This window comes from Microcebus murinus, chromosome 12, assembly GCF_040939455.1.
Source record: "Microcebus murinus isolate Inina chromosome 12, M.murinus_Inina_mat1.0, whole genome shotgun sequence".
NCBI lineage: Eukaryota > Metazoa > Chordata > Mammalia > Primates > Cheirogaleidae > Microcebus > Microcebus murinus.
In genome coordinates this window covers 58,599,075-58,619,942 of record NC_134115.1, presented here as the reverse complement: position 1 = coordinate 58,619,942, position 20,868 = coordinate 58,599,075, and the positions used below count along the sequence as shown (strand labels likewise).

The window sequence follows — 20,868 nt, the reverse complement described above, 5'->3', positions numbered from 1 at the left end:
ATAGATGGAAAGAGGTTCAATAATAGGGCCTGGGGGAACATCAGCACCTGAGGCAAGGAGATGAGAAAACGCAATCAGACAAGAAGGAAAAACAAGAGAGTTGTTATTTACTAGAAGCCAAGGGACAAGAGAGCCTTAAGAAAAAGTGGGGTTTAAGGGTATAAAAATCCAGAGAAGTTGGTCAGGATTTAACAAGGTAGTCATTAACAACCTTGGCTAGGATAGTTTCAGTGGACATGATAGGACAGAGTGATTACACAGAGCAGTCTGAAGAATGAATGAAAGGTGAGGAATCAGAGACTATTGCAATGACCTGTTTATGTCTATGGCTCCTCCTCTAGCCTGCCAACTCTAAAAGTAGGGATCAAGTCTGTTTTGTTTCCCCTGAACCTTTAGCACTAATTCAGGGTCTGACATGTGGCAGATATTCAATAAATATACTGGTGACTGACTGATGGAGACAGATAATGGCTAAAGGGGAATGTGGGAACAAGGAAAGGTTCTAAGTGCTTTCCAAAAATATGAATAAAAAGAGAATATAAAAAATTTACTATTAGTGGTTACCTCTCATTAATGGGCTATGGTGTTTAAAATCATTTATTTTATTTTAAATTAATACTCTCTTTTTTAGAGCAGTACAATTCTGGATGATGACATGGAAATCGGTGATACAGACCTTTTTTTTTTTTAGCCCAAAAAGGTCATCTGAAAGATTTTTTCAGATACTTGAAAGAGTCCACAGTAATAGATCAGCCAGAAAGATGCCAATATCACCCAAAATGATAGCAGTGTTTGGGTGGAGAGGGAGAATATGAGATAAGTTTCAAAGTTCTTGTGAATGAGGTAGAAGAAGCCAGCAGATACCTAGAGGCTGACAACAAGAGCAGTTAAAGATGAGTATAGTCAGAAGTCAAAAGCATCACAGGAAGAAAGACTGTATGAGGGAGAAAAAGTAATGGTTTAAAAGTGGTCCAGGATAATGAAGACATACCTTTGGGCTTACGGTATGCAGAGTAGAGAGGTGGAAGAAATGGGATGTTCTCAGTGAAAGTCATTTTCAATTAAGGTAGGGAGAAGAGAGCAATTTTATGAAGAGATTGAGGTTATAGGTAAGTTTGTTTACAAGAGAACAAAGAATCCAGTGATTTAGTGGAAAATATGTATGGTCAATCAGTTGTGGAAAGAAGAGGGAGAGGAAAGAAACTCCAGGGGGAATTTACTCCCTAGAAGCTATAATTTACATTTCCAAGGTCATTATCACAGCCCCTGGAAAATGAATTAAGGCCAAACACTGATCTTCCTTCTCCTTCTCAATCTCTTTGGATGGATGGGGGTAAGGTGATATCTGGGAACTAGAGTCAAAAGTCAAGTACATGTCATGTGGCTACTCGTTTGGAGTTGGGTCTGTCAAGACAGGGATAGGGTTAGGGTGAGGAATACACTGAAGTCAATGGAGGAAGTCCTACAATGGGATATATAAAATCAAATCCATAAACAAAAGCTGAGATACAATACTAGAAAAATCAGTGAAAATGAACCAGCTAGGAAGAATGAATAGTAAGATATTTTTATAATTGTGTGGGTAAGGACTGTTGAATCTGTCACAAATCCTGAAGTTATAAAGGAAAACAGATTTAATTACATAAGTTTAAACTTCTACGCAAAAAATTATTTATTTAATTCTTTTGTTTTTTGAGACAGAGTCTCGCTCTACTGTCCAGGTTAGAGTGCCGTGGTGTCAGCCTAGCTCACCGCAACCTCCAACTCCTGGGCTCAAGCCATCCTCCTGCCTCAGACTCTTGAGTTGCTGGGACTACAGGTGCATGCTACCACGCCCGGCTGATTTTTTCTATTTTTAGTAGAGATGGGGTCTCACTCTTGCTCAGGCTGGTCTCAAACTCCCATGCTCAAGCAATCCTTCTTCCTTAAGCCTCCCAGAGTGCTGCTAGGATTATAGGCGTGAGGCACTGTGCCTAGCCAAAAAAATTATTTAAAAATCAAAAACCAAAAGACAAAATGGGAAAAATAATTATATGTGCCAAAGGAAGTGTTGTTATTTCTACTATATAAAAAAACATTTTCAAATAAGAAAAAAAGAGCAATGAATATGAACAGATAATTCACAAAATAACTATATGGGAAATAAAAAGGTTGGGAAGGGCAACGAAGATAAGCACATAAAAATGATTCAACTTAGGCCGGGCGCTGTGGCTCACGCCTGTAATCCTAGCTCTTGGGAGGCCGAGGCGGGTGGATTGCTCAAGGTCAGGAGTTCAAAACCAGCCTGAGCAAGAGCGAGACCCCGTCTCTACTATAAATAGAAAGAAATTAATTGGCCAACTGATATATATATATAAAAAAATTAGCCGGGCATGGTGGCGCATGCCTGTAGTCCCAGCTACTCGGGAGGCTGAGGCAGCAGGATTGCTTGGGCCCAGGAGTTTGAGGTTGCTGTGAGCTAGGCTGACGCCACGGCACTCACTCTAGCCTGGGCAACAAAGCGAGACTCTGTCTCAAAAAAAAAAAAAAAAAAAGTTTCAACTTAATTCATAATCAAAGGAAGATAAATTAACTAATGAGATATTATTTTTCACCAATTAGATTTTGAAAGATTATAAAAAAACTGTCAATACCCAGTGCTGACAAAGATACGGGAGAAAAGGAATTGTATATTTTTGATGGGATTATAAAGTTATGCAAATCTATCTGAAGAGCAATATGGCAATATTAAATGCATTAAAAATGTGGCTACCCTTTAACCAATCAATTTCACTTCTAGAACTTTATCCTAAGGAAATAATTGTCAGAGAAATAAACAAAATGTATGTACCAGGATGATTACCAAAATGCTATTTGTAATAGCAGAAGAAAATAGAATAAAAATAGGGGTATGCTGATACAATTGAATGCTACACACTCATTCAAAATGATGATGTAGATGTAGATTCACTGACATGGAAAGATGACCACAATATAGTGCCAAGTCAACAAAAGGAAGTTGAAGATTTAGCATGCACAATGATTTTATCTACCCCCACCCAGATCTAGATCTGGGTGTACGTAGATCATGGGTGTATACATGCCTATGAAAAGCATCTGAAAGGCTATTACTCGCAGTTTTACATGGTTATCTAAACAGGATTGAATAATTTTAACTTCTTCTCCACACCTTACTGTATCATTTGAATTTTTTTACATGGATTATTTTTTAAAGAGAAAAAATGCTAATAGAGCTATTTTTATTTTTAAAAAACAACCCCAAATCCTCTCAAATATATATAGGAAATTTATACAATGCTTTCTGATATTATGGGCCAGTAAAAACTTTAATATTTCAGGGGCTAAGGGAGTCCCGATTTGTATTAAAGATGCTTCTCTGCAGCATAGCCTCCCTCAGCCTTCTCATGCACTTACCTCAGCGGCTGACAGCTTCTTCCCATCCTTGTCATAGACATCACCTGGTGGCAAGCAAACAGAGCAAAGCCTTGGCAAGGGTTTTAAAGGAGGCTTTAAAAATTTTTTTTTCTTTTACTTTTTTTGAGACAGAGTCTCACTTTGTTGCCCAGGCTAGAGTGAGTGCCCAGGCGTCAGCCTAGCTCACAGCAACCTCAAACTCCTGGGTTCAAGCAATCCTGCTGCCTCAGCTTCCCAAGTAGCTGGGACTACAGACATGCACCACCATGCCCAGCTAATTTTTTTCTACATATATTAGTTGGCCAATTAATTTCTTTCTATTTATAGTAGAGACGGGGTCTTGGTCTTGCTCAGGCTGTTTTTGGACTCCTGACCTCGAGCAATCTGCCCGCCTCGGCCTCCCAGAGTGCTAGGATTACAGGTGTGAGCCACCGCGCCCGGCCAAAATTTTTTTATTATGGTAAAATATATATAACAATAAACTTGTATTTTAACTATTTTAAATGTAAAATTCAGTGACATTAAGTATATTCACAATGTTGAGCAACAATCACCACTATATATTTCCAACAATTTTTCAGCACCTCAAACTTCTCATTTCCCCCTATCTCCCTGGTAATACCTCTAACCTGATTTCTGTCTCTATAAATTTGCCTATTCTAGTTATTTCACATAAGTAGAATCATAAAATATTTGTCTTTTTATGTCTGGCTTATTGCATTTAGCATAATGTTTTCAAGGTTCAGCCATACTGTAGCATGTATCATATTTCATTACTTTTTGTGACCGAATAATACAGTGGAATATTTTGTTTATCCATCTCTTCACGGATACATGGGTTATTTCCACCTTTGGGCTATTATAAATAATGCTACCATGAACACTGGCATACATGTTATCTGTTTGAGTTTCTGTTTTCAATTTTGGCAACTATATACCTAGGAATGGAATTGCTGGGTCATCTGGTAATTAAAGGAGGTTTTTTTTTAATTTTTATATTAAATTTAATTCTTCTCCTTTTTCCAGTAATTATTTCTTCACTAAAAGAAGGGGTTTTTAAAGCTTATTATTTCTTCTGATTCTTTCATCCTAGACTTGCAGTCAAGCTGCCTCAAATCCCTTCAGGCCACCTAGGCCTCAATGCCCCAGTAAGCTCCTTTCCCTAAGCCAATGGTAAAAAGAGGTCTGCTTGGGCCCCAGTTCTTCTCCCTTAAGGGATAGTAAGGAGAAGCTAGAGTTTAGTCACTGGATTTATGAGAGACATCACACCTTAGGAAGCTTTCCAATCAGAAAAGTTACTTAGGAGAGATATGAAAATAGTTCTAGAGTGTTTAGGATTCTTGACCAGTCGATAGCACAGACACTATAGGGGTGGAAGACTGGTCTGATGTCAAGCACAGAAACACCATGACCCTTTTCAGCCTCACTCAGCATACAGTCATGTCTTACAATGAGCCAGAGAATTAAGATCCTCACCAAAATCAACTCATTAAAAAATAAGCCTTCAGAGTTTATACATATGAAAACTTATTTGGCAAGGGTAATAGGAAGCATTAGAGCTCTCTAGCTTTTTTTAAATTTAAAAATGTTGGCCAGGCACGGTGGCTCATGCCTGTAATCCTAGCACTCTGGGAGGCTGAGGTGGGCGGATCTTTTGAGCTCAGGAGTTTGAGACCAGGCTGAGCAAGAGCGAGATCCTGTCTCTACTAAAAAATAGAAAAAATTAGATGGGCATAGTGGCACATGCCTGTAGTCTCAGCTACTTGGGAGGCTGAGGCAGGAGGATCCCCCGAGCCCAAGAGTTTGAGGTTGCTGTGAGCTAGGCTGAAGCCATGGCACTCTAACTGGGGCAACAGAGTGAGACTCTGTCTCAGAAAAAAAAAAGTTAATTCTTTTTATTGAGATGAAACTCATACAACATACAATTAACTACTTTAAAGTGTACAATTTAGGGGCATTTAGTGCATTCATAATGTTGTACAACTACTACCTCTCTCAAGTTTAAAAATTTTCATCAATCCAGAATAATATCCCATGTGCTGTAGATTTTTAGATGTGATCACCTTTCTTGGACTAGTGAGGGCACTGGGAATGAATGTTCACACACATGAGGACTTTATCACAAAAACAAGCTTATACTTAAGGCAAAAGATCAATAAGGGATTGGGTCTGGGAGACACTGATCAAACTCTGACTATCCTTTGATGGCTTCTCTCAATATTACTTATTGGTCTAAAGGGGAATCGGCTTCAGTAATATAATGAGTGTTGCATCTGATTTATTTTTGATTTATTTTTAATTGACATATATACTTATGGGTACAATATAGTATTTTCATATCTGTATACATTGTGGAATGATCATATCAAGCTAATTAACATATCCATCACCTCACATAATTTTTTTGTAGTGAGAACCTTTAAAATCTACTCTTTAAGCAATTTTGAAATATACATTATTATTAACTATGGTTAATATGCTATGCAATAGATCTCAAAAACTTATTCCTCCTGTGTAATTGAAGATTTGTACCTTTTGACCAACAACCATCCGACTTAATATATGAATGAACTAAGGGTACAATTTTTCCTCAAGACATTGGGAACTCCTTGAGACACAGACTAAGTCTTGCATGTGTTGGTATTCTCAATGCCTAACAGAATGGATTGCATCTATAAGGTGCTAAACAAATACTTTTTGGTTAGAATTGAATGGGCTGGGTGTTCTTTGTTAGTGAATAGAGAGGGTTGTGAGATAATAGAAGGTGAATGTGAATTTCAGAGGCTTACAGATTTAGAGTTAGATTATTCTTGAAAAACAATTTGCAAAGTAGAATTTCCCCAGGACTTGGGGAAAGCAGGAAGACATGCATACCGTAGAGTTTCCCATGAATAGAACATTTGCTGAAAATCATGATGTTCTGAGTCAGAGTCCCTGTTTTGTCGGAGAACACATATTGGACCTGGCCAAGCTCTTCATTAAGGGTGGTGGTACGAGCCTGTGCGGGTGTGTTCTTTGGTTGATAAAACATCTGCCGATCCCAGTTGATATAGAGACTGTTGCCCAATCTTATTATTTCAACACTAAGGAGAAAGCAAAAAAAGAATGGTCCTGGGTCAGAACAGGACAAGCAAATATATCATCCTGGTTTCCTTCTTACCAGTGCTATGGCAGGTCAGGGCCGGTATCTGAAAATCAGAGTATCTTCTTGGGAATCTACCCTCCTGAAGGAACTTTCCCACCAGCCAACCCATGGTAATTCTGTGGTAATTCTCACTTTGACCATTATAACTCAAGGCTTTACCACCTGGACCGAAATATACCTGATTAACTTCTCTGAGTCGTATCCTCCCTTTTATTCTTTCTTCTTTCAAAATGTGTCCAGGAAAAATTAAAATTTTTGAACTTCTGCAGTAATTCTAGGTCTGATGGAATAATAGTTAACTTATCAAAGGCTACATTGGCCTAATTTGAGCATTATTGCTGCTGTCACATGGGGAAGAGAGAGAAACTTGACACCAGAATTTCTCTCATTTAATATGATTTTCCCTGTTGGCTTTGTTGCACTCCTCTTCTGTTCCAAATGGGTTCCTTATAGTTAGTTAACAAGCATCTTCATTTTAAAACAGTGAAGACTTTCAAGGGGATTCATTCCTATCATTATTCATACTTAACATTAGACTGCTTTATTAGTAATTGTCGAGACAGCTGCCTTAAGAGACATGGAATTTTTTTCCTTTGAGGCAAGGGAGGAGGTACTCAGGTCCTCATCATTGACTCTTTTATTTTTGTATTTTTTAATTTAAAAAAAAAATTTTTTTTTTTTGAGACAGAGTCTCACTTTGTTGCCCAGGCTAGAGTGAGTGCCGTGGCATCAGCCTAGCTCACAGCAACCTCAAACTGCTGGACTCAAGCAATCCTACTGCCTCAGCCTCCCGAGTAGCTGGGACTACAGGCATGCGCCACCATGCCCAGCTAATTTTTTCTCTATATATTAGTTGGCCAATTAATTTCTTTCTATTTATAGTAGAGACGGGGTCTCGCTCTTGCTCAGGCTGGTTTTGAACTCCTGACGTCGAACAATCCGCCCGCCTCGGCCTCCCAGAGTGCTAGGATTACAGGCGTGAGCCACTGCGCCTGGCCTCATCATTGACTTTTTACTGATATTTCCCATTCCTGGAGTTCTGGCCTGCCCATCCTTTACTATACCGGCCACCATAGCAATCTCTCTAAACCCAAACATCCAGTCACATTATTTCCTGCCTTAGAAATATCTTTGCTGGCTCTTTACTGCCTTTAGAATAAAACCCAAACTCTCTGGCCTGGAATTTAAGGCTCTTCTGATCTGATCCTAAATAATCATACATCACCTTAGTTTAGCTACTCACTGTTCTATGAACAAACCAAGCTTTTAAAAAACCTCCAAATGTTTGTACATGCTGAACTTTGTACTTACAATATTCTTTCGCTATATTCTATTTGGTGACTGACTCCTACTCTTTTTTCAAATATTACCTTTTCTGTAAATCTTCAGGCAGAACAAATCAATTCCTTCTCAAAGTTCCTCTTAGCAGTCATATATATTTCTATTGTATCATTTTTCATATTGTACCATAATTATTTATGTTTCTATAACTACGCTGTAAGCTTCTCTAGAGAAAGGGCTACCTTATTATTCATGTTTCTATCCCTGGCACCTGGTATAGTGCTTGGCACATAGTAGGTACTTAATAAATATTGATTAAGTAAGATAATCTAGTAATGTAGGGTGCTTTTAGGGTTATCAAAAAGCCACAGTGCAGGGTTTAGAAAACCTGGAAAGGAGAAATTAAAATATGTTTAGGTGTGTATATGTATAAGGGAATGTAGAACCTAGGAAGGGAAGATCAGAGTATGGTAAAGACTTATTTCATCTGTTTCAAATTTTTGTCCAAGGTGCTTATGAAAAGGGGGAGGAAATGCCCTTTCTGTTCTTCAACTTTTAGGAACGGAACTTAGGTTACAGTCACACCTATCTGCCACTTGTCACGTAGATTCTGTGGGAAAATGCATTATGAGTTCTGACTACTGACTTACAAGCAAGTGTCTGGAACCTATCTCATTGGTAAACCAGAGGTGGCCTGGCCGTGCTTTGGCATCATGTGCTTTGTGTGCATTTTTTTTCTAGTGGTTTTGTGTACTTGTACATTTTATTTAGTCACTTAACATTATCAGTTATTTGAGGGCAGGGATGCTTATATTTTTGTATAAACCACATAGTATCTAACACTGGATATGGAAGGCATTTATGCAATCTCTAGGTATTTCTCAGAGTGTTTTGCACACCGGGCACTGTGGAAAGTAAAGGGTCAAAGGGAACATGGTGGATGCTTTCTAAAAGTTCACGCTAGTTGGAGAATTAAGCAAGAAGTATGGAGTCAACTCCTCCCTCCGTAACTCAAAGTGACCAAAGAAACCTACCTGACGTAGAGGGAAATGGGCACCATGGTGTTGAGAATAATGAAGTAGGACCAGAATATGAGGAAAGAAGAGATAACTGATGAAGAGACGTATTTTTCCCATGGCAGATAAATCTGGAAGTAGTAGCCTCTCTTTTGCTCCCAAATGCCATGTCCAAGTGCTAGGATAAAACACATGAAGCCTAAAAGAAAGAAAATCTAAAAATAAAAAAAAATTAAATGAACATTTCATCCAATGTATGTGCTGCTTCACAGTTCTAACTTCTGGAGCCTTATCTCTCAACAAGTGCCTCTCCTTAGAGGGCAGGGAGGCCCTACAGTTCACAGGCTCTAGGCAGTAGCACAAAGGACAGAAAAGAAAGCCATGCAGGAGCCACCCTTGGGATTCTGAAGGGAGATAATAGTAACTAAAACATATTAAGTATTAATTAAGTGCTAGCAACTGTGTACTTTATAGATGTTGTCTAATATTTATAATAATCCCTTTTAATAATAGACGAGGAACTGGATATTGAGAGTGGAAAAGTATTTTGCCTAAAGTCACTTGGATACTGAGTAGAAGAAACAGGTTTGGAACCAGTTCCAGAACTCAAGCTCCTAATCATTCCATTACAGAAGTGAGGTACTGCTTTAACAAAAGTCTAAAATGTGTGGCTTTGGCTTAGGAGTTGGGGGTGGGTAGTAAGGAAACAGATATAAAAGGCTGGAAAGATGGCAATCATGTTAATAGTAAAGAATTTGATAACACTGAAAGGTAGATCATGTGCCTACTGAACCTGCAGCTCTAAGAGAAGTGGTTAGAAAGAATCAGAATATTATCGTGTGTTGGCTACTGTTGGCTCCCTCTGATGAGATATTAAAAGAAAGAGTTGAAGTAGAGAAATCGTTTGCCAATTTGTAGGCAGAAATGAAAAACAATATAGAGTACAGAAATCTGGAGCATCACAGGAGTTTGAGACTAGCCTGGGAAACACAGTGAGACCCGGTCTCTAAAATAAAATGAAAAAAATTAGCTGGGCACGCCTGTGCTCCCAGCTACTCAGGAGGCTGAGGTGGGAGGATCACTGGAGCCTAGGAGTTTGAGGTTGCAGTGAGCCACAATCGTGCCACTGAACAGGCAACACAGTGAGACCCCATCTCTTAAAAAAAAAAAAAGAACCTAAGAAATTTGGGGCAACAAACTATGACCTCTAAACAGGAAGATATAAGATTGAAACCTTAAGCAACCAAGGCCAAATAATTCTTTTCAGCTGAATGAAGTGACTCAGCCTTGAGGCAAACTTCAGATTAAAGGTGATACCCATGACTACTATTCCAGATAGACTCAACTTTATTGCCATTAAGTTGGGAGAAAAGGGCATGGAGGGGCAAAGAAGGAAAGAAATAGGACAAATTTAAGAACTATGTTTAGGAGAGAATTTTGGTGGGTTCTTGGCACATAGAACTAATTGGTTCCATGTGCAAACAGATAAGAAGTCTGATAGGTTTTGGAGGAGTGGTATTACTAAAGTGACAATGAGCCTGGTCTTAATAAGCTTGTGACTGTTTGGGAGGCATTAAAACAACACTGGGCAGAGGAAGGTTGTGAAAACTGCAGCCTCCAAGGACAGCATATTCCCCAACATCCAATTCAGAGTTGGCCCAAATGGGGAAAAACTTCCCCAGGCGTAGAGCCAGGGGTCACTTGAGAGAACAATGAATAAAGGAATTCCTCCCATCTCTCCAGACCAAGAGGAACCACAGTTAGATCTGATAAGAGGACTGTGCAGCAGCCAGAGATCCTGGGGTGTGAGTTGGATTCAGTGACTGGGTAGGTAGGATTATGTGGAGATGATGAGGGTGTTTCATATGTGTCATATGTGGGAGGAAAAGTGAAATGGATATCAGATGATCAGAAGGGCAGACTGTGACAGAGACAGTGGTATATATTCACCAAACTTTATTTTCTTTTCCTTCCAAGTACATAGGTAGAGTATATTTCCCAAGCTCCCTTGTAGTTAGATAGAGTTATGTAACTTTGTTCTGGCCAATGTAATGTCGGCAGAAGTAATTATGCCACTTCCAGGCTTGAATCTAAAAAGATATTATATATAAGTCTTTCTGTTCTCTCTCCTCCCCTATTTGCTGGCTGGATGCAGAGAATAAACGACAGGATCCTGAAACTCAAAAGGGTGGTGGAGACATTAGCTGGGAAGAGCATGGTTTACTGAGTGACTGGTGGAGGAAGCCGCCCCTCCCCATAACAATCTTCATTGTATTGTCACACAAGCAAGAAATAAATCTTTATTATGCTGTTACTGAGATTTTGAGGCTGTTTGTTACATCAGATATCTTATCTTGACTAACACAACTATACTACCCATAGTTCTAGATTAATCTGATGCCCTCTACTTTTCATTATTTAACTTATTATTTATTTATTTATGTTTGAGACAGAGTCTCACTCTCTTGCCTGGGCTAGAGTGCTGTGGCATTAGCTTAGCTCACAGCAACCTCAAACTCCTGGGCTCAAGAGATCCTCCTGCCTCAGCCTCCTGAGTAGCTGGGACTATAGGCATGCGCCACCATGCCCGGCTAATTTTTTTCTATTTTTAGTTGTTTGGCTAATTTCTTTCTATTTATAGTGGAGACGGGTCTCGCTCTTGCTCAGGCTAGTCTCAAACTCCTGAGCTCAGGCAATCCTCCCACCTTGGCCTCCCAGTGTGCTAGGATTACAGGCGTGAGCCACCGCACCTGGCCTATTTGATTTATTTTTAAATTTATTTTTTATTTTTATTTTTTTTACAGATGAAGCCTCAATATGTTGCCCAGGCTGGCCTTGAACTCCTGGGCTCAAGCAATCTTCCACCTCAGCCTCCCAAGTAGCTGAGACTACAGGCTTAATTATTTAACATTGAATTGTTAATACACATAAAGACATATGCAGAAATCACAGATAAGTTGATGAGTTTTCACAAAGTAATCACATTAATGGAACTAATACCCAGATGAAGAAATAGAACATTTCCAGCACCCAGAACCCAGCACGTCCCCTTCTAGTCACCATCCTCCCCAAATTGCACATATTTAAAGTATACAATTATGCACACACACATATTCGTAAATCCATCACCACATTCAAGATAATGAAGTATCCATTATCCCCCAGTTTTCTTGTATTGCTTTGTCATTTCTCCTTTCCATTTTTCCCGTCTCTTGGTCCCCAGGTAACTGTTAATCTGCTTTCTGCCACTTTACCAGAGCCAGTCAGAACCAAGAAGGACAGATAGCTTCCCATTTAGTAAAAAGTGGTTCCAGTAAAGGCTGAAATAAATACTCAATTTTGTCACTCAACAAAACGAATCTAGAACTAAGGCCATGGCTCTTATAACGGAGCTCTCAGGTCTCATAGGCAGCCCATAAAGAGAAAGTACTCCTTGGTCTTTGGCCCTTCACATCTGTGCTCTATCTACAATGTGTCTTACCCTAGAAATATGTCCTGGATTTCTGGTATCATTCCAATTTCAAGCGCTCTGCTCCTTTGCTCCACAAACACACTCCTATTTAACAGGTCAGGGCTCAGAAGGCATTGTCACTGGGAGCTCTGGTAACTGGGGAGAGGGTGGGGTTCAAACTCCCAGCTCAGCTGTGGGCTCACCAAGAAGCAGCTTTACTAAACATGCTTCCTGTGTCTGCCAGATTTTCCCCTAAGAAACATTTCCCAAAATGGGGAAAAAATAAATTGTTTAAATCAGGAAGGATTTCTGCTTCAGTTTACTTAAGAAATGAGAGTATATTACATCTGACTACATTTACAATGTCCTGGCACAAATACCACATAAACAAAACTGCTGAGCTGTAAGAACCTAGCCAATTCAAGAACACTTCATTTAATAATCATTCAACAGATATTTATGTTTCCTGAATACTACTTTGTGTAAGGCACTCCCAAAAATAGAGACAAATATGGTATAATTTCTACTGTAGAGCTCATAATTTGGCTGCTAAGACATTCATTCATTTTTTTCACTCACTCAACAATTAATAATGAAACTCCCATTATGAGGGAGGCATAAGGACTAAGGACACAGTGGTGAAAAAAGACAATGCCCTTATGGAGAGAGAAGGACAATAAGTAAGAAATGAAAAGAAACCATTTAACTAGTGATAAGTGCTGTGAGGAAAATAAGACTGGTTAATAGAATAAAGAGGGTCTTGGTGGGGGTGGCTACTTCCAGACAAGGTGGGAGAGAAGGCTTCTCTGAAAAAAATGGCATTGATTTCTTTTCTTTTTTTAAACTTTAACTTGCTGCTTATGAAAAGGTGGCATTGAATGATTGAAAAGAAGCAGACATTATCAGCAAGGGTAAAGGTCTTAAGGTAGGAACAAGTTCTCACACTTAATTTGTAGTTCACCTGGGTATAGATTTCTAGGTCAAAATAAATTTCACTGAGAACTTTGAAGGCATGACCCTATTTATTGGTTTCTAGGACCCAGTGCTGCTAATAAGAAGTCTGATGTGAATCTAATTCTCAATCTGTGTTACTGTATTATCCCTGTGAAAATTTTTGAGGTGCTTCTCTACACCTAAACCATCCTGGTTTGGTTCTCTGTTAGAAAAAGTACTTCTCTCATATTTTCTAACTCTTTGTCTTTTTGTTTTATGGTCCAGGATAGTTTTTTGATTCTATTTCAGCCCTTTAATTGGCTTTTTAATATTAACAATCCCATTTTTACTTTCCAAAATTCTTTTTTGTTGTTGTTTTTTTATATTGCTTTTTTTCTCCTTTTCCTTTTTTTAAAAATCATCCTATTCTTATTTTATGTATTCAATTGCTTCTTCTCTCTGAGAATAGTAATAGGACTTTTTTCAAAGTTCTTTCCTTTTCCCTGAATTATGATCTCTTTATTCCAGGGTCAGTTTTTTTTTTTTTTGGAGATGGGGATCTCACTACGTTGCTCAGGCTGACATGCCTGAGCATGTGGCTATTCACAAATGTGATCATAGAGCACTACAGTCCAGAACTCCTGGGCTCAGGTGATCCTCCTGCTTCAGACTCCCAAGTAGCTGGAACTACAGGTGCACACCACCACACTCACCTAGTCTTTTAAAAATTTGTGTAGAGATGAGTGTCTCACTATGTTGCCCAGGCTGGACTCAGAACTCCTGGCCTCTAGCAATCCTCTTGCCTCAGCCATCCAAAGTACTGGGATTACAGGCACGAGCCACTGTGCCTGGCCCAGCGTCAGTTATTCTATTTGTTCATTCTCATCCTCCTTTTTGTGCTACTGGTTTCCTTCTAGTCCACTTAAAATATGAATAAAAGAATAGCTTTATCATTATAGGTTGCTGGAGTAGATTTTGTTTCCTTTGGTTAATTTTGTTTGCCCTACAGGCCATTCTCCTGAATGGGGACCCATGAGTTTTACGTAGGGAGACAAAATATGTTGTTTGACAGATTTCACCCTAGGATGCACAAGCAGCTTGCAGGCAAACTTGAGCTCCCCAGATTTGAAATTAAGTGCATTTTACTCTGAAGTGCTGATACCTGCATTACAAGTCCTAGCCCTCTGCAGGTAGGTTGTTAAATTCTTTCGAAAGCAGTTCTCTTGTTTGGAACTGGAAGGCAAACATACTTGTTCTTACTGTATGTATGCTATACAGGTAGGATGTACAGATGGCAATTGCTGCCCAGGTTGTTTTATGGACAGTTTTAAAATTCATTATTCTGAGGATTGCCCCACACCCCACTCCTGCTCTCCATACCTGCTGACTCTAGCTGGGAGCCCCTCCGGAGCTCTAACATGAAGAATGCATTTGGCATATAGTGATATTGGTATACCCTGTCCCCACCAAACTGACTTAGACACTCAAGGGCTGGAGTCAGGTCTTATATACCTTTATGATTCTCACAACATCTGCCACATGCTAGATACATACATCTCACAACATCTGCACATAATAGATCTTCAGTAAATATGATTTGATGACTCAATGAGTCATAGACTTGTCTGCTATTATTTTTCTGTGGGACTTTATGATACTTATTTTTACTGTGTCTCAATTTATAATTTGTCAAATGGGAAAAATATTTCTTTTTTTTTTTTTAATCATTTTTATTTATTTATTTATTTATTTTTGAGACAGAGTCTCACTTTGTTGCCCAGGCTAGAGTGAGTGCCGTGGCGTCAGCCTAGCTCACAGCAACCTCAAACTCCTGGGCTCAAGCGATCCTGCTGCCTCAGCCTCCCGAGTAGCTGGGACTACAGGCATGTGCCACCATGCCTGGCTAATTTTTTTTGTATATATATTAGTTGGCCAATTAATTTCTATTATAGTAGAGACGGGGGTCTCGCTCTTGCTCAGGTTGGTTTCGAACTCCTGAGCTCAAACGATCTGCCCACCTCGGCCTCCCAGAGAGCTGAGATTACAGGTGTGAGCCACCACGCCCGGCCGGAAAAATATTTCTTGACTTGCTTATTGTTCATGGCTATAGCGAGGCTGCAATTAATACTATGAAAATAGTCTAAAAAGTTAAGATCCCTCCACAGATGTCAAGTATTATCCTACCATTCAAACAGGTACACAAATAGATGGGAGACATCCTGTTTTGAAGACAAGCCTAGCTAAATGACCTAGCTTACTGTCTAATAATATACATTCCCAATATTGTCAAAAGAATATTTGCCTTTGTTACCTTCCTGAATTCTTGACTGTGATTGTCTTCCTTATTAAGAAATCAGAAAATGGGCCAAGAATGGTGGATCAAGCCTGTAATCCTAGAGGCAGGAGGTTTGCTTGAGATCAGGAATTCAAGACTAGTCTGAGCAAGAGTGAGACCCTATCTCTACTAAAAATGAAAAAATTAGCTGGGTGTGGTGGCGCATGCCTATAGTTCCAGCTACTCAGGAGGCTGAGGTAGGAGGATTGCTTGAGCCTAGGAGTTTGAGGTTGCAATGAGCTACGATGAGGCCACTGCACTGTAGCCTGGGTGACAGAGTGAGACCCTGTCTCAAAACAAACAAACAAAAAAAACCAGAAGCAAACAAACAAATAAAATCCCATTTACTAAATCCAAAGGATTTTGAAAAGGAACTGTGATGTTTCATATAATAAATAAAGGATAAAACGCAGTTTATAATTCAGATATTAATGAAAAACATATAGAAAGAAAAGAAATTTTTGAGATTTCAGAGTCTAAACAGTAGAATAAAAAATAAAGATGAAAAGTCATGAAATTAAGTGTGGGCATCACTGGAATTACTCAGCCATGCAAAGAAGCCATTTAAGTAAAGAAATTAATCTGTCTATATCTAACATGAATAAAGGCAACCTGTATCAGCATAGAAAAATTAACTTATTAGTCTTCAATTTAAGCTTCTATCAACAAAGCTGATTATTATATATTGTTCTTTTCGGATTTCGTTTCTTAGCAGAAGAACCCTCTATTTTTTCAACTTTTATAAAACACATAAATGTAGAGCTGCTCTTTTTGAAGCAAGAACTTCAAAATGAGGCAGATAGGTGGGGAACCTGTGGCCTCAAGTCCACATGTGGCCCTCCAGATCTCCAAGTACACCCCTTGACTGAATCCAAATGTCACTGAACAAATCCCTTTATTAAAAGGAATTGCTCTATAAAATTTGGATTCAGTCAAAAGGCCAGACTTAAGGATCTAAAAGGTCACATGTGGCCCTAAGGCTGCAGGTTCCCCACCCCTTTAAGGAAATAGTTTTAAAAATCATAAGTTTAAATAAGGTGTTCTATTAGTCTAAGTAAGGTGTTATTAAAGTGGTCATGAGTAAAACTGATTATGAGAAAACAAAAATATGTCTTAATTTCTAAAGCAGGGTCCTTGATCCATTCTGGTACCACTAATCAAAACAAAATATCTCCTTAAACAATTTGTGACTATCCTCTACAACAGTGGTATAAACTAGACTCCCATGTAAATTGGCTCTACTATTTTCTGCTTCAGATTTTAGTCTGTGGGATACTAAAACTGTCTGAGGCTTTCAAACAACTAAATTCTGAGTTGGAAATATCACCTTTCCTGTGGAAGGAAGGGAAGTTTCTATTTGTAAAGAAACAGAGAAAAAAAATCCGTAACTTACCCAGAGCACGAGGACATTCATAAGATGGTCTATCTGTGTCCGTTTAAAGGTATACTTCCCGCTGTTCTGCATTAATTTGGTGTCTGGCCCTAAGTAAATCAGGGAGACATCAGATCTTAGAATCACTGAATATACTCAGAGGCTTGGAACTGACTGGAATTTACCTGTACAATCACCTAATCTAACCTTTTAATCCAGGGGATAAAGCCTGGAGAAAGGCTCACAGTTGGTGCCAATAATTCAAAGAATGGAAAATCTGTTTCTAAGGATAGTCCTAACCACTTCTGTAAAGTGCATCTGCACAGACCCTTCTCTTGGTAGCACCTCAGACAGTCTTGACTTTCATAGATAAGTTAAGTTGGAATAACAGTCTCAAGCCTTTCTCTCATCATCATCTGGTTTATTAGTTTAGAGAAGGAATTTTCTGAGATCTCTGCTTTCTTTCGGGGGATCCCACTGCTGGGCGAGGCTATATTTAAAGTTTCTAACTGGGAACAGAATAAAGGAAAAGGCAATGGCAGTGATTTCTTCTGAGGTGAAAGCTGGGGAGCTGAGACTCCTCTGGGGCTAAGAGACAAAGACTCTGTTTTTCATGACAGGGCAGACAGTAAGTAGAAGTAAGGAACTTTTAATGACTGCTGGGACGAGAGCTGAAAATTATTAACCAGAGATATGGCTGCAGAAAAAAGAAACTGTAGGCCGGGTGCAGCGGCTCACACCTGTAATCCTAGCACACTGGGAGGCTGAGGAGGGAGGATTGCTTGAGCTCAGGAGTTCAAGACCAACCTGAGCAAGAGTGAGACCCCGTCTCTACTATAAATAGAAAGAAATTAGCCAAACAACTAAAAATAGAAAAAAATTAGCCAGACACAGTGGCGCATGCCTGTAGTCCCAGCTACCTGGGAGGCCGAGGCAGGAGGATCGCTTGAGCCCAGGAGTTTGAGGTTGCTGTGAGCTAGGCTGACGCCATGGCACTCTAGCCCAGGCAAGAGAGTGACAGCAAAAAAAAAAAAAAAAAAAAAAAAAAAAAAAAGGAAAAGAAAAAAACTGTAAGCAACAATTTCTCTTGTCTTTTTACCATTTGACTGCTATTCTTACATATGCTCTAATGAAGGAACTTCATCAGTGTTTACACATGGGGGAGCTGGAACATCCCTGATATGTGGGCAAATACTGGGAATGCACAGCATAAGCTATGCCATTCTTTCTTCTCAAGTATTCCTTGAAGGGCTTGAAGTCATGAGAAGTTTGCCTCAGAGCCTGGGAGCTACAGGGACCATATCTTCCAAGGGTACTTCGAAAGACTGACCTTACCCCAGGTTCCAAGAAGAAGGTAGAAATCATGGCAGAACTTTCACCATGTAGCAAGAACAACAACTCAGTTCTACACTGAATATCTCAAGGCTCTTAGCTATTAGGTGACATCAATTCTTTGCTCAGAACTTCCCAAGGCTACTCCCTAGTAACCAACCAAGAGTCAGAGGGAAAACTTAACTAAATTCATGCTGGTTGGCAACATTACTACTATTGCTTTAGGAAAAAACCTTTGGCTGAAAAATAAGCTTTTTATGAGTGACACTTTTATGTGGGTAGCTGCTGAAGTACAGTGAAGAAAATAAGTCTACTTTAAATCTTTTGTGTTTGGGAACTAGGTAGCCTAGAAGTTGCCACTGTAGATCAAGAACCAGTGAAGGAATTTCCACCAGGGCCTCCTGGACTCTTACGCTCCTCCCTAGGGCTTAGGTTCCATTGTTTTCCATAGAAGTCTAGGAGTAGATTCTCTAGAATGGAAGCTCTGGGAATCTGAGTTGAGTAATAGTAGTCACTGTGGTATATCTTTCTTCATACTTCCTACTATGGTTGTTGTCATCAATGCCCATTGTTGCTGAGGGCATAGGGTAACATAGTGTCTTTCTCCATGTTTCTGACCCACATCATAACCCCCCAAAACCCCTCACTAAATATGATGGACTGTGGTTCTAAATGTCATCTCAAAAGGGCCCACTGCTAATGATCCATGTGTGACTTTTCTCTGGCATGAACTCTTCATATTTTATATTTTTATCTATAATGATAGATAAAAGCACTGTATTGACTCTTCTACTGGGAGTAATCCACATGTATAATCTTCTTTTCACATGCTAATTCAACTATACTTCCTCAATATGTATATCCTCTTCTGTTTCCAGATATGGTTGCAGAGACTCATGAATGCCCTGTGGTCTTGGAACACAAAGCCTTCCTCTAACAAAGGTAGAGCTAAATGTTGGAAGCTCATTGCTTGGAAAAAGGAAGTCATTATTTATTTTTAAAAAATAAGTGTTTTCTTAAATCTCCTATCCATCTATCTAACCATCCATCCACTTCCCTATCTATCTATCTCAAAGCTATAGGGCTCAGATATCTATCTGAGTGCCAAACGTACATCCTAAAAACTAAGTACCTACAACTTGACCGTGAATGGAATCCAGCAGGCTGGGGGTTTGGGTGTGGCTCCAGGGAAACATACCAGTATAAATCACTAAGCCATAGCACCAGTCTGTATTCCTGATGACACAGCCTCGGAGTAGCAGCTTGTCATAGTCCAGGATGTAGTTTTTCCCCTTAAAGGCCAGTATTCCTGCGAATCTGTCCAGTTTGTTATTGGGAAGCTCACATGTCACTACTCCTGTAGAAAAACGAAGGAGTAAGAGTTCTGGCTCTGTAATCTTAGGCTTTTTCTAACAGGATGGAAGGAGGATTAACAGAAAAGACGAAAGAAAGAAAATCCTTCTTTTGAAATATATACACATCTCTTTCCTCTTGTCTCTCAGCTCCTGCCCATTTTTTCTCACCAGCTCCCTTTAGAAAAGCAGACAAAAGTTTCTGGGCACCAAAGAAGAATAATTCTGTATGTGACATGGGTCATCCAGACAGAGAAAAACCCACACAATAATTTATCATGATCAGTACTGCCAGATCATATGAGCTCCAAATCTGAAGAAACTAAGAAACTACTTAAAGCAGGCCTAGCATTTTTTCAAAATGGAAATAATTTGGGTTTTTCCTGATTAATAAAGCAAATACATCCTTTGTAAATATTTATGGAATATTAAAAGGATAAAGGAGAAAGTGAAACTCACCCATTGTCTTGAGAAATGTGCTATAAACCTTCTAAAGTACATCCTTCCAAGTTTTTTCTATATATGTACTCATAAACATACATAAGTTTCCAAAAATAGGTGTTATACACATCATACAATCTTTTATAATTTGTACTTTTCCTTTATACATTTAGAATTCTTTTCATGTCCATAAATATCAACTTGCATATTATTTGCAATGAGTTGTATAGAAATCACTGGATGGTTTTACCATACTTTATTTAACCAGTTCTCTATTGATGAAAATTCAGGTGGGCAAACTTATTTCTTAACTCACCATCAAAGGCAGACAGCAGCTCCAAGTTATCTTCCATGTCACTAGTAACTGAGATGGCCTGTTTCACTTTCAGGTTGGTTTCACTAGAGTAAAGGACATAGGGTTACCAGAGTACAGGACACATACACAACAGCAGCAGAAATCTAGTTTTTCCTGCTTCTTCATGGGGTTTTAGAAAATAGATGTTGCCCAGTAGAGCTTGGGCTATAAGTTTGAGCCATAAGAGTCACTGCCAGTGTTCCCCCTTTTCATGGGCAGTATTGAAGTAAGATGGCTCTTAAGAAAGCTGAGTGTTAGTTAGCTCACCCACTCTACCCTCTTTCCTCTCATTCTCTGCAACACACCGCCACTACTTAACCCATGAGATCCAGCTGGACAGGTGCTCTACAGGAGATGAAAAGATGTCACAAAGCAACATGGAGGTGACACCTGCACCCTTCAAGAATAAGGAGCAGGTCCTGGTAAGAATCTGCACACACC

The 20,868-nt window shown here is 39.3% G+C and overlaps 1 protein-coding gene across 1 annotated transcript in view; it reads right to left on the bottom strand.

Annotated features, from left to right (window-relative positions):
- LOC105874315 (phospholipid-transporting ATPase FetA-like) overlaps positions 1 to 20,490 on the bottom strand; it is a 46,402-nt gene extending 25,912 nt beyond the window's left edge. Inside the window, exons 1-6 of the mRNA XM_012770045.3 lie at positions 20,389 to 20,490; positions 19,478 to 19,636; positions 16,969 to 17,057; positions 8,875 to 9,071; positions 6,289 to 6,497; positions 3,415 to 3,458 (exon numbers count right to left, since the gene is read on the bottom strand). Coding sequence (XP_012625499.2) covers positions 3,415 to 3,458; positions 6,289 to 6,497; positions 8,875 to 9,071; positions 16,969 to 17,057; positions 19,478 to 19,636; positions 20,389 to 20,425 — 735 coding nt within the window. The 5' untranslated portion in view covers positions 20,426 to 20,490. The remainder of the gene's footprint in view (positions 1 to 3,414; positions 3,459 to 6,288; positions 6,498 to 8,874; positions 9,072 to 16,968; positions 17,058 to 19,477; positions 19,637 to 20,388) is intronic.
- Between the last annotated feature and the right edge of the window lie 378 nt (positions 20,491 to 20,868).